Source organism: Coloeus monedula (genome assembly GCF_965178545.1).
Source record: "Coloeus monedula genome assembly, chromosome: 10".
NCBI lineage: Eukaryota > Metazoa > Chordata > Aves > Passeriformes > Corvidae > Coloeus > Coloeus monedula.
In genome coordinates, this window is record NC_138790.1 from 3,176,967 (window position 1) to 3,190,672 (window position 13,706).

Genomic DNA, 13,706 nt, shown 5'->3' on the forward strand with positions numbered 1-13,706 from the left:
CAGAACTTCTACTGTAAAACTCTGATTACTTTGAAGTGTGCCCACAGTCTGAACTAAACTGAATTTGCCAGTCATTCATCTCACAGTCTGCAAAACCACCCTTTGGACAGACTTAGTTTGGAGAGAAGAGGTACATGAAATGGCACATGCAAGATTTGAGCTGACTAAACAAGCTGGCTGTAAAAAGGGAAAACAAAACAACTCATGAAAATAATGAATATTGCAGCCTAGCTTTGAATGGATATGTTTCATTCTCTCTTCTGTTTTGGAAGGGAAAGGAGAAACCATAAATAGCCCATTTTCAGTTTTTTTAAACGCTAGAAAACACTGAGTATTTCTCTATCCCCTAACATTCAAATCAGATTCCCTGGAGAAGGGCTCTGCCCAACATACTTTAGGGAATAATTCCCTCTTAGTAATTAATGAAATTGCTACTTAGAAATCAAACCTTACGAAACAGATGGGGAAAATGGACAGAGGCAGGGACTTCAGACAAAAGGTGGTAGAATGTAGCTACATGGAACTTCTTGCAAACTGTTCCAGGTACACCAGTAACACAAAGAAAAAGACTGTTCTTTCCCATTTTGTTCTCTCTCCATCCATTACATCACTCTGTCAGTCTCTTTTCTTGCTCTTTGGCAAGTTAAAAAGTCAAGTGGGCTATCAGTGAGGGCAACCACCAACTCCTTGCTTCTCTCCAGGCAGATGATGTTTTAAACACGTCTTGGAGAAAGGAGGGGATGACAAAGTAAGGCTGCATGATTAAGTTGTTACTGTGGCTACTGCTACTGTTGGCTCACTTTAGGCAGTGAGGCAATAAACAGAGCTACTGCATCAGGTTCCCCACCACCCTGCACAGGGAAGGGTCTCTCCAAGAGCTGATCCTACACCCAGTCTGTCCTTCCACTGACACCCCATTTTTCCCAGTAAAATGCCCTCTGCCATAGTTCTTACAGACAGGAGAGAAAATAATTTGAATAGGAGGAAAAAAAGCCCCAAACCACCTTTTGCCATCACTTACATCTCCCTGAGCAGGCAGTGCCAAAACCCCATGGGAAAGGCCTGTTTCCCACTGCACTGGCAAACTATTGCTGACCTGAATCAAACAAAACCTCATGACATCACACCTTGTTGTGATGACAAAAATTGCAAAAGCAAAGAGAAGTGGGCAAGTGGCATGGCAATCTGAACCTCCACTCCTCTAGGACAGCTGCTTGGCCATCAGTTTCTCTAATTTCTTTTTGAGAAATTACCGTGCTAGCACACACCACCTATTCAGCAATGTCACTGCCTTTTCTTAATTCCTGCCCTCAATCCCAAGTGAAAAATTCCCACTTTCCATGACAAACAGCAGTCAGCAGCTCCTCCTATCCCATCAGCTCACCAAAGAAATCAAGCAGAGGGTCACAGTTTAATACCTCATGCCTGTTTGCTATCATTTGCTACCTTATTTAGCCAAAGCTGAAAGGCAATGGAGGCAGCGTTAGCTGGACTGTAATGCCACAGCTGCTGATTCTGGACCTTTTTGTGCTCAGTGCTCTGAAGCTGACCCGAGGCTGACCCCTTCTCCTCACCACTCACAGAGTCAGGCATGATGTTTCTAAGTTTTTCACTTCCAACTGATCTCATAAAGAAGATCAGCACAATATTAATTATGGCCTCAGCAGGCTAGTGCCCAAATTCGGGTGTTTCTGTGGGTGCCATAATCAGAGAGAGCTTTCCAGGTAAAAAAAAAAAACTAAGATAGCTCCTAATTATGGGAAACACATACAACACAACTAGCTGAAAGCCCCATAAACCTGGCCTCGCACTGACTTTCAAAATTACAGAGCTGAGGGTGCTGCTTGGGTTTTTTTTTTCTTTTTTGAATCAAAACACAAAAGCACCATCTACATGAACTTGGAAAAATAAATAAAATTATCCTTCAAAAGAACCAAAGTCAGCGGATTTTCTAAAAAAATATTCTAACGTAATTTAAAGGGGAAAAAGAGGCTTTTGTGTTCTACGTGGTACATGAGGGATGGGTGGGTTTGCAGTACCAGACACTGTGTGCTCAAGTGGAAGGACACAGGCACAGCCTCACTCTTAAAAAAACAAAAAAGCAAACAGCTTTCATGTCTGAGAGTTGAACAGCTGGACAGAATCTGTAGAAGACATCCCCAAATCCACTGTTTCTTCAGAGTTCCACAGACATCTTTTTCACTTTATTTGAAAAACCCTTTTTGAGTCTGTGTAACAAACTAAGGTTCCAAGTGCTAATTATAAATTACACATTTATAGACTACACAATTATAAAACTGATTACAGTTTGATACTAATGTAGAATATCTGATAGCTGAGTATGTTCACTAGAACACAGTTATTTTCTACAACACATTTAAGGCAAACTAGAATTAAACTCTGAGGTTAGTGCTGAAAATGTAACAAGAATTGGAAAAAAAAATGTTTAAAAGCAAAATCTCCCCTTATTTGTCATGGCTTCTATGTCTTATGGCAGATTTCCTCAAGCATACTTTTAAATAAACATTTTCAGAAACACTGAACTGGTTTTGGTGCATCCCTCCTAAAGTGTGCTGGCAAGCAAAGACTTTCAAATAGGAGCAAGTTTACTTAGAGAGGATACAAACCATTAAAATAATCAATATAAATCAGTAACTAAGGCAAAGCTCTTCTGCTCTCCCAGCTGCCAAATTGACAAAGCTGCATGTGGCTCAGGAAGCAAGAACAGTTTGGCAGGAGATGTTTGGTATTCCCCCAAAGCAAACAACAAATAAAGACTCTCCTTACAGTATGTGCTTGTATTTAAAGTCTGTTAAAAACACAAAACATGTGTTATACTCAAAAGATTTTAAAAAACAAGCCATGCAACTGCTATCACTACTTCTCAGCAGGTAAAATCCCAACAGGAATCTTCATTCAGATATTGCCTCAAAATGTCCCAGCTCTCTACAGAGGCCCATCCTTACGAGCTTTGAATTATCAGAGGCTCAGTGTACATGACATCAGGTTTAAATATCTCTTACCTCAATGTCAAGTACTTCCACTGTGTTGTCCAACATCCTTATTTTGACGGGGAGGTCGCGCTCGTGCGCTTTGGCAGGCGATGATGCCATGGCAGTCAAGAGGTTCTGTCCTGGCTCCAAGGTACTCACTCCTGAGGTCTTCTGGGCACCCAAACGAGAGCCTGGTGTCTGCAGAATTCTGTATGTTCCTTCTATCTCTCCCATCTTCCAACAGCGAGCAGAGTCTACAGAAACATGGAAGAAAACAGAGGGTTACAGCCTGAAAGATTTTCCACTTACATTCTGTATGAAAGTATTACCCACTGAAGCACTGTCACAAAATCCTTATTCAACACTCTTTATCTCACTAGCAAAATCAGTAATAAGGTTAGTGAAACTCTGGACAGGGCTTAGAGAAACCTGGTCTAGTGGAAGGTGTCCCTGCCCGTAGGAGAGGTTGGAACAAGATGAGCTTTAGTGTCCCTTCCAACCCAAATCATTATATAATGACTAAAATCCAACAGCTGGGAAGAAAAAGCAGGAAGAAAAACTAACTATTCTGAAGCATGGTTAAGAAATGGGACAGTCCAACCTGTGCCTTCTGCGCTCCCAACACGAACACCTTAAGTTTCTGGTGAGTTTTTCTGCTGATGAGCCCCCTACCACCAGCAGCATGAGCACTGGGGACAGTGAAGGGTAAGGCAGAACTGTGCGTCTCACCTGTACCCAACCATCCCATTGACTGCTCACTGAGATAACAGGAACTGTTAACTTCCTGCATCCCCAAAACCATGGCTCAGGCAAAACCTTTCATCAAGGTAACAGTTCCTCACCTCACTGGCACACTCGTGCTACACCCATATTAAATCAGTGGGCAAAAAGAGACACACAGTAGTACAAGGAGGCCAACTCCTACAGAGCAAGTCTTGCTGTCACGGCTTGGTGGCAGCTGTGCAGAGCAAATGTTTAATTCAAAATGGGGAAAAAGGGCTGTGTGGCTCTCTCCCCAGCTCTCCCATGCTGCCAGAGCAGTGGTGATATTTGCACAGGGAACCACGGCGGGGTCTGTACGAAGGTGAGGCCTGTGTGCTCAGAATGCAGCACAGCCTCTGTGTCCCATGCCCACCGCTGGCACCATTTGGCAGCAAGGTGCAAGGAACCCAGCAGGAACACACAGGGAGGTTCCTTGGGCCTTTTGGGTGAATTACCCAAACACCACACTGAGTGCCAACAATCCAGAGTATGTGGGTACTGCGGTGGGACAGCCTTCACATGGCTTCACATCCAAAGGAGTGAGAGGCTGTTGTTTTGTAATAAATGTGTTTTGTCAGAAAAGAAGAGAGGCAGCCCAAGAAAACACTCCTTTGTCTCTCTGTGCTCAGAGTAGGTAGGCAGCCTGCTCCAAGGATTTGAATGAAGCCCGACCTACATGTCTACCAACAAATTAGTTGGGGGCGGTTTACATTTCAATTCTCACACACATCGAGACTGGTCAAATGTCTTCCTAGCCTGCAGCCCAGTGCATTTTAACATTTTGGGGGTTTTATTTTTAATACTTGCAGACCCCTGTAGAGATAAACTTATCCCAGGAGGGCAGACAGATGCCTCCCCACCTCATCACACCCACCACAAAGCTTGTGTGGCCTCTGAGCCCCTGAAGAGCCCTGCCTGAGCAGCACAGCTGAGACCACCCAGAGACACCACCAGCCTTCCAGGTGATGACATGCAACAAGAAAGTGTGACAATCACAGAATCAATACAACTGGAAAAAGTCTCTGACATCATCACATCCAACCATCAACCTAGCACTGCCAACATCATCACTAAACCATGTCCCCCAAGTGCCCCACCCACACGTGTGAAAACTTCCAGGGATGGGGACTCCACCACTGCCCGAGGAAGCTTGTTCCAACACCTGACAAATCTTTCAGTGAAGAAATTTCCCCTGATATCGAATCTAAACCTCCCCTGGCCTAGCTTAAGGCCATTTCCTCTTGTCCTGCCTGCCCCATGTTCCCCGGGAGCAGAGCCCAGCGCAGCCCCTCTGCTGCATCCTCCTGTCAGGGAGTTACAGAGAGTGAGAAGGTCCCACCTGAGCCTCCTGTTCTCCAGGCTGAGCCCCACCAGGCTGTGCCTCATCTGTCTGACTTCTTCTCCAGACCCTTCCCCAGCTCCACTGCCCTTCTCTGGACACGCACCAGGGACCCAAAACTGAACCCTGCATGAAGGATGAGCTTAAGCTTTAAAGTGGGCATACATTGCCCAGTTGCCCAACCTCACAGCTTTGGGTGACAAATAATCAGAAAGTTTCTTTCTTGGGGTGTTTTGTGCATATTCTTTGGCTGAACTTCTTGGTTTGTGTGACCACACAGCCAAGGAGAAAAACTTTTAGGTCATAAATTTTAAAACCATCCTAACAACAAAAGTCAGCAGAAAGAGATGCCCAGGTTACACCTCTAACTGCTCATCTGAAGAGAAACCAGAGCTTGATGTCATCTGAATCCTCTTGATACTGTGTCCCTTATCATGTAATTGCATAGTAAGATTTTTGCTATTGGCATTCAGGAGCCTATGAGCAACTGGAGCTGCCCAGGATCGGTCATCCTCCTCACAAGGCTATTTATGAGCCACCCGCTCTTAAAATTAGTGCTCCAGGAGCACTCATTCCCTTCTGAATAAACAGCTCCTGGAAGAGACACACACTGCAGTTACTCAAAAGGAAAAAAATGCAAGCGGCAATAGCCGAGGCAGCACAAGGAACAGCCCTGCAGCAGAGACCTCAGCAGCCTCCCCTCCAGCTGGAGCCAGCTGCTTCCCAAAGGCAAGGCAGGCAGGCCACCCAAGGCCGGGCTAATGAGGAGCTCCTGGGCACTCTCTAGCTTTGGTCGCCAGCCAGGAGAGACCAAAGTCATATCAAACAGAAACTGCAGATGTCAAAGTCCTTCCCCACAGGTGGTAACAGGAAAAGCGAACTCAATGGGGCTTGACCTCGTGTCCTACTGATTACATGTTCCTAAAAATATTTATACCGGCCAATATTCAGATTTGAAAGGCCAAACAAGAACTAGGCAGAACACATGATGTGCAGAAGCAAGCATGATCCCCAGAAGAGCAGTGGCCTGCTGTGCCAGCTGGGAGCATCTCTCCCATGCCACATCCTGTTCCAAGGCACCCTACTAATGCCATCACACCTATTAACAATCCCCATACAGCCTGGCCTGCTCCCACTGTCTTCAACACTCAACGTGTGAGGAGTGCTAACCAAGCCAAGCACTATTTCCAGTTTCACCACCAGAGTTACACACCATGTTTTATGTACTCTGACTACATATGACATTTCTGGACAAAAACCATAGTGTCATGGTTCAGGAAACACTTCAGTTCAAGGGGCTGACTACATGAGAGGAGGAGGAAAATGAACTAGTGAAGCCTGAGACAGGCTGCAAGCTCCAAGAACACAGAATTTCTACAGGCAGAGCAGAGCGTCCCACAGCACCGAGAGCCCCCTGCCACAGGTGAGCCACAACAAGGTCTCAACAATGCAAAACTGAAATGCAGTATTACCACAACAGTAAAAAAATCTTCCTTGCATTGCCTCTCCCTGAACTTGTTTGCACCTAGTGTTTATCCTGATAATTTCCTACAAACTAGGACCAGGCACCAAAGCTAAATCTGCTCCCTGAAGCACAGTGACTGAATGAGTGTTGCTCTCAGCCCTAAGTGAAGGAGCAAATAAAACAAAATTTACAAAATTTAGGTAGCCGTATATAATCTTTTTTTTTAACTTTTTGTACCAGCTACTTTTTGAAATAGCTTTTAAGTCACAATGAGTTTCATCTTCTACTTGGATGGAATAAACTTTTTTTTCAGAAGCAAGACAACGTTTTCAGCTACCAGCAAATCTGGAAAGGCAGCTTATACCTGAGTATATGTAAGATCACAGAAACATAGAGTGGGGTTTGGACTTGAAGGGACCTTAAAGCCCATCTTGTTCCAACCTCTTGCCACAGGCAGGAACACCTTCCACTAGACCAGTTTACTTCAAGAAGCTCCATTCAATCTGGCTTTGTGTGCTTCCAGGGATGGTACCAATGGCTTTCACAGGAACTCCTCTGAGCACCGTGCCTGTCGGTCAGTGGCAGGGTCTGTGCTCCATCCCTCACCCGTGCAGAAGGCAGATCTGAAGTAAGGCCAGCTTCCCAGTTGCTGCATCTGAGCAGGGTGGTCCCTGCCTTCCATAGGAAGGGATTGCTACACACAGAAGTACTCTCAGATCAGGTCCCTTCAGGCATCAGGAGCAACCTCTCCTCTTTTAACTTTCTCACTAAGCCATCGCCACCCGTTAGCATCGCTACACTGAGCTGGCACCAACTGATGCAGCAGGAATCCACCACCGCAATTAAGAGGGATGAAGATTCCGAGTGCCCAGTTGTGAGAGGAGCGACATGTCTCCCTGGGACGCGGACCTCACGCTTCCCTATGACCACGGTCCCTCCTCACGGCCTCGAAGGGTTTCATGGCTCTCCCCTGCAGCGCTGCACGGCAACACGCTGGCTTGGAAGGAGCTGGATGGGCGGGGAGAGTGGGGAACGTCCGCAGCCGGTCCCTGCCAGGTGAGCGGGGCTTCAGGAGCGCTCCTCTGACCCAGCAGCAGGGCGACACAGCTCGCCTCCCAGCGCGGGTCCCCAGCACAGAGGCGGACGCAGCGCACGGGGTGTGCCGGGGCGCTCACACACTCCCAGCCCGAGAGAGCAGCGGCGAAGCCGCCAGGCCAGACCTGCGGCAGCCCCCGGCGAAGGGGCTCTCTGAGCCCCCAGCAGCCCCGGGGAAGCCGCTCCCCAGGCCCCGGCAGCCGCCGGGAGACCTCGGCAGCCGGAGCCCTCGGGGCTGGCGGAGCGCGGGCCGCAGACCCCGTTCCCTTCCCCGGCCAGGCTCCCACGCGAGCGCCCGGCCCGGGGCCGCACCGCCCGGCAGCGGCGGAAGCGCGGCCGCGCAGGCGGGGCGGGCCGAGCCACCGGCCTGGGGCGCCGCTCGCCGCCGGCGCCGCTCCAGCCCCTCAGCCCCCGCCCCGCGCCCGCTCCCCGGGCTCCGGCCGTCGGCTCGGCCCCGGCCCCGGCCCGGTTCGCGCCCCGGCCCGCGCCCCGCAGCCACCGCCCCGCGCTCACCTCCAGGCCGGGCCCGTGCCGCCGCCGCCGCCCGCGCACACCGGCCCCGAGCCGGCCCCGCCCCGGCCCGCCCGCCCGTCGCCAGTGGCCAGCGGGGCCGGGGCGGGGCCGGCCCCACCCTGCGGGCGGGTAACGGGGCTGGGGCAGGCCCGGCGGAGCGCGGCTCCGCGCACCGAGCTTCGCCGCGGGGAGCGGCGCAGCGAGTCACATAGCGATCCCTCCTGTTTGCCCCACCGCCCGGCCGGTTCCGCCGAGCTTTGAGGATTATTTCATACCGCAGTGAAACCCAAAGCGTGGTTTTTAAGCACGAGGAAGGCTTTAGAAGAGTATTTCCATCCGAAGCTGAAGGGCAGCCAGCTCACAGGCTGCTGCCCAATGCCTGCACCCCAAAAAAAGGCACATGAAACCCCCCAATGTACACCCCAGAGATCCACCACGCGCACCCCCGAACCCATCCCACACCCCACAGATCTCATTTGCTCAGGGAAACACTGCCCTGGTGGACGACACCATGCCAGTAACCAGCCCCAGGGCAAGTAACGAGCGCCTTAAGTCTTCACTTAGCTAAATTTTTCATATATAGATTTTAAGTGGGGATAGAAACAGACTCAGCGCTACAGAACAGGAGAAAAGGTGGGTGCTGCGCAGAGGCATCGGGCAGTGTTGCTGGCCAAAGGAGCTGAAGACCACCAAAAGCAGCAGCATCTTCCTCCTCCTCACTCCCCAACCAGCAACCCCATCCCTCACTGACACAGACAAGAACACGACACTGTAGGAAATTCAGCACAGGACAAACAGATCTTTGCACTGTCTGGATTTCATCAGCTCTAAAGCTGAGGCCAAGGCTGGCAGATAACAGGACAGCCAGGAAAAGAGCTCTTCCTGAAAAGGGCCACCTTTGACAGCCCCTGAGCCACCCAAAGCTCACTAGAGTCTGCACTTCAAGATAAGAAGCAACAGGAATGAGAGAAATCCTTGGGTTTCTCTAGGTAGGGGTTGTTGGCCAATAGCATGAGAAATGCAAGGAGCTGTCTTGTTTCTGAGAACTTGACCTTTTCACAACAATTTGAAAAACAAAATATTAGCATAGCATATGACTTTTGATAATAACAAACACATAAATTATGCAGAACAGCCCTTTCAAACAGAAGCAGCTTCATTAGTCTCACTCACCGAAAGGCAACTTGCAAATTTAATGAGTAATTCCTGACTAGCAGCATTCTCATCTCTTCAAAAGAACAAAAGACACAAGGTTTTAAAAAATATGTCCCATGATTTGTTCTCCTTAAAAAGTGAAATGGAGCTGAAGAATCCCATGGATACAGGGAAAAAAACCGCATAAATATGAAAGCTGCAAAAGTGTACACAACATTTTAGACAACTCCATTCATAATATCAGTTGTGATTTCAATTGGGTGAAGTGCTTTCATTACTGACAGGCTGTTTCAGTATCCTATTTGCATGGCTCTTTATTTGCAACTTAATTACTAATACAGTTCCACATCGTTCAAAGTGCAGACACTTCAGAGTCATCTTCATTTCAATCACTTTCTTAAAGAGCTAGAAAGAGCACTGGAGTTTTCTTGTGCAAAAAAGCAGCTGCCACTAAGTCAGAGAACAAATCTGATGTGATCACTTTAAAGCCACATACCACCCCACTCGGGAGAGGAAGCAATAATTACGGATATGGCAGAGTCTTTAGAAATGTCAACACCCTGCTGCTGCTCTTTCTGCTTCACTCAAGAGTCCTGACTTTATTGCTTACCCAAAACACAAGTCATTTACTGAACTAAAACAATGCAGTAAAGAAAAGGCACAAAGGTTCAGTGTGTTTAATTGTCCACATCCCCAGCACCTCTGTTTCCACATGCGGCTCATTTCTGACTTTTTTACCCCCACAAACAAAAAAAATATTTTCCATCATATCAGAGAATTCCAGAATAGTGTGTGTTGGAAGGAACCTTAAAGATCATCCAGTTTCAAATCCTCTGCCATGGGACAGCTTCCACTAGCCCAGGGTGCTCCAAACCCTGTCCAACCTGGCCTCAGACACTTCCAGGGATGGGGCAGCCACAGCTTCTCTGGACAACCCTGTGCCAGGGCCTCACCTCCCTCCCAGGGAAGAATTTCTTCCCAATATCCCATCTAACCCTGCCCTCTGGCACTGGGAAGCCATTCCCCCTTGTCCTGGTACTCCAGAGCTTTGTCCAATGTCCTTCTCCAGCTTTCTTGGAGCCCCTTCAGATCCTGAAAGAACACAATATGGTCACCCCAGGCATTCTCTTCCCCAGGCTGCACAGCCCCCATTCTCTCCGCCTTTCCTCACAGCAGAGGTACTCCATCTCTTTGATCACCTTGCTGGCCTCCTGTGTACCTGCTCCAACAGGTCAGTGTCCTTCCTGTACTGGGCCCCCCACAGGTGGATGCAGTACATATACATAAATGTTTGTGTGTGTGTGTATAAGAAAACTCAATCATGCACACAAACCTTTGTAAGAGCTGACTTTTCCCTGTTAGAGAAGTCCCCACCCATTTTCACACTCCTACCTGCACATTTAGAACCAGGCTGCAAAGAGACACGTGGCACCACCTGCCGCCACAAGCAGGGGAAGTGACAAGAAGGGACAAGACTCCGCTTGTACAGTCTAGATGACAGCTCTACCCTCTGTAATTCCTACTCCCAACCAAACAGGGTACGATTAGGAAGGGCCATATCAGGTTGAACCTCTGTTCTATACACTCAATCATTTGATAAATCCTCAGCAACTGTAAGAAAAAACATGCTTGAGATGTGGTGTTTGGTGATTTTGAAATCTAAAAGAGGGAGTGGATGGTTATCTCTGCCAGACTCAGCAGCATGTTCTTCACAGCTATCCACAAAGAGCTCTGAGTTCCTGTAACACCCATGAAATCAAACTTTTCAGCCATCCAGGCAGTGTTTGAAGCCTTTACAGGAGGAGGAAGAAGTTTAGAGACCAAAACTAGAAGAAGAATGTCATTACACATGAAAGTCAGCTGTTGCTGTTGGAAGGATGCAGTGTCAGGACAAAGTACAACTTTCTCCTTTTGAGATAAAAACTGCTAACAAAGTGCAACTCTTTCACTCAACTAATATAACAAATTATCTGCACCACATTCTCCTCTTGGCCTGAGCAGGACAATTAAAATTATCTTTTCACTACACTATAATATCATCTTTTTCTTTAATCACACAGTGGATGAGGGTTGAGGAAGTTCTTTAATGCAGACTTCTTATCCAGCCAAGATAAACAACAGCTGGGAAAGCTTCTCTTTGTTCAGAGCCTTCACCATGACAAAGAGAAACTCTGCAGACTGAAAAATTACACCTATTGATGATTTTGTCAGCACATATTTTCCAAATACACACTACAAAGCTCTGTCTCTCAGAGGTCTCCATCTCATAACAAAAAGGCAAGCAGTTTCAAAAGCTTACATTATGTCTTCCCTTCTGTCTACAGAAGCAAGCCGGCATAGCTGAGAGCAAAAATAGTTACAACCATTTAAACCAGTGTTTTATACCATGTACACCAAACTAACTGGGCCACACATCACCAGTTCACTTCTCTAGTGTGTTGTACTGGGACTCTACAACAACAACATGCATGAACGTGCCAAGGCTGAAAATAGGAAGATGGATTGGTATGGATTTCCTTGCAGGTGGGTCACTGAAAGCACCAGAATCCCTTTTGGGGCAGTTCACAGACCTTTGATTGCCACAGTTCACTGCCATTATCCTACTTTAGTTCAAGACAGTGCTTTGAATTGACAATTCTCCCATCTGTTACTACCTGGAGATACTCAACAATTTGCTGTAGGCATCATTAACCTAAGCCTAAGCACAGTGTCACTTAGCACTAACTGGAAGGGCTGAGAGCTTTCTCCACAAGATGATCACACTTCTATCACTTTTGAGGACCTGGTGACACCACACCACCTGCAGAGCACCTCAGAGGTCCACCAAGGGAAAAACTTGCTTTTCAACAGCTATGTTCACACGTTAAATGAAATGTCATGACAATCAGTGACCACTCTGGCCATGTTTCTGGTCTGGAAGTGTTTCAGCCCTGAAGAGTTCAGCCAAGTACTTCACAGCCTGTAATGGCCTGTGCCACAGAACCAGACAGAGACCAGTTATCTTGTCTTACTGACCCATCCTCTGGATTGCCTTCCACATCACTTCAGACATCTCAGTAGGGACTAGTCTGCATGGATCAACAAATCATTCCTCAACCTCTCTCATCACTGAGTTCTCTACCCAACAGTCACAAACAGTCACAAAGACCATTAGTTTGTTTCTTAAGTAGCAAAATCAAGCCAATGTCAGCAATTTTTATTCAGGTGGTGTTCTTCCCACCAGTGTTCTAACAGGTGGTGTTCTAACAGCCCACCAGTATTGCAGGTGGTAGAAAAACATGTAAAGAGTGAAATCATAAAGTTGTATATTCCACCTACTGTCATTAACAAATGACAAAAGACTCAAGTCAAGGTGAACAGGAATTGCTGGATAAGCAGAGATACGATCCACATGATGGGCACAAAGGTTGAACAACACAGCCATACCTGTACATACCACTCACCAGAATTACTCTCTTACTCCAGGCTCACTTACTGTTAAAACTGACCTGAAAGCATAGGAGAAATACTGTTCTTCAACAGCAATGAATGAAGATACTTCAAAAGCAGTCAGAATGCACCTCATTCTACTGGCAGAGATGCAATGGCAAAGGCACTCAGCAGTAGCAGTACCTTGCAAAACCAACTTGACAAACTGATTTCCATGCTACAGATACTTGTACACTCTGTGGCTGGGATTTTACACTTCCAACCTTAAATAATTCTCCCCCCCACAATCATGCTCTAGCACTTCTCCCAGAAGGAAACCTTTGAGCTTCTCAGATTGTTCCCCTTTGGAGAATTCTTGAAGAGCCCTTCTACACACACTGCAACTACTAATTACAGTGGCCTTTATAAAGCACAAAGTCCACCAGCCTTAGACCGTGACCTGGAATTAAACCCTCAGTATTAACCAATTCTTTAGAACAGGCCTGAGTACTTACATACAGGAAAAACTTCTGCTAAGAGAAAAAAACCCAGGAGGCTGCAATCCCTTTTTGCAATCACCTACTTTGACTTTCATAATTATATCTCTATTTTAACTTGGCTCTCATGGTGAAGATGGCAATTAGAACAAGTAAATTAAGCACAGCATATGTTTGTACCTGCACACACACAGACGCACTCACTCAGCAGCTCCTCTCAGTCTGACTAGTGAACTTGTCCAAGCACGTCCTCTCTACCCAGAAGGTTCAGTCTGTAGCCAGCAGCAGTTCTGAAGCCACAGCATAAAAATCAAGAGTATAGACAAGCTACAAGCTGCAACAAAATAGAGCTGCTGAGCCACAACACTGGAACAGAAGTCCAATCTGCAACTGTGTCTCCCGTGTTCTTATCCACAGGTAAAAGCTGAGAGACAGTCCCTTATTGCCCCCACGTGGTACATCGATCCTATTGCACAGAA

At 47.3% G+C, this 13,706-nt stretch overlaps 1 protein-coding gene across 2 annotated transcripts in view; it reads right to left on the reverse strand.

Annotated features, from left to right (window-relative positions):
* Positions 1 to 8,198, reverse strand: part of FARP2 (FERM, ARH/RhoGEF and pleckstrin domain protein 2) — a 74,463-nt gene extending 66,265 nt beyond the window's left edge. For both annotated transcript variants that reach the window (XM_082287924.1, XM_082287923.1), the window contains exons 1-2: positions 8,168 to 8,198; positions 3,024 to 3,247 (exon numbers count right to left, since the gene is read on the reverse strand). In XM_082287924.1, coding sequence (XP_082144050.1) covers positions 3,024 to 3,227 — 204 coding nt within the window. In that variant the 5' untranslated portion in view covers positions 3,228 to 3,247; positions 8,168 to 8,198. The remainder of the gene's footprint in view (positions 1 to 3,023; positions 3,248 to 8,167) is intronic.
* Positions 8,199 to 13,706: the final 5,508 nt, after the last annotated feature.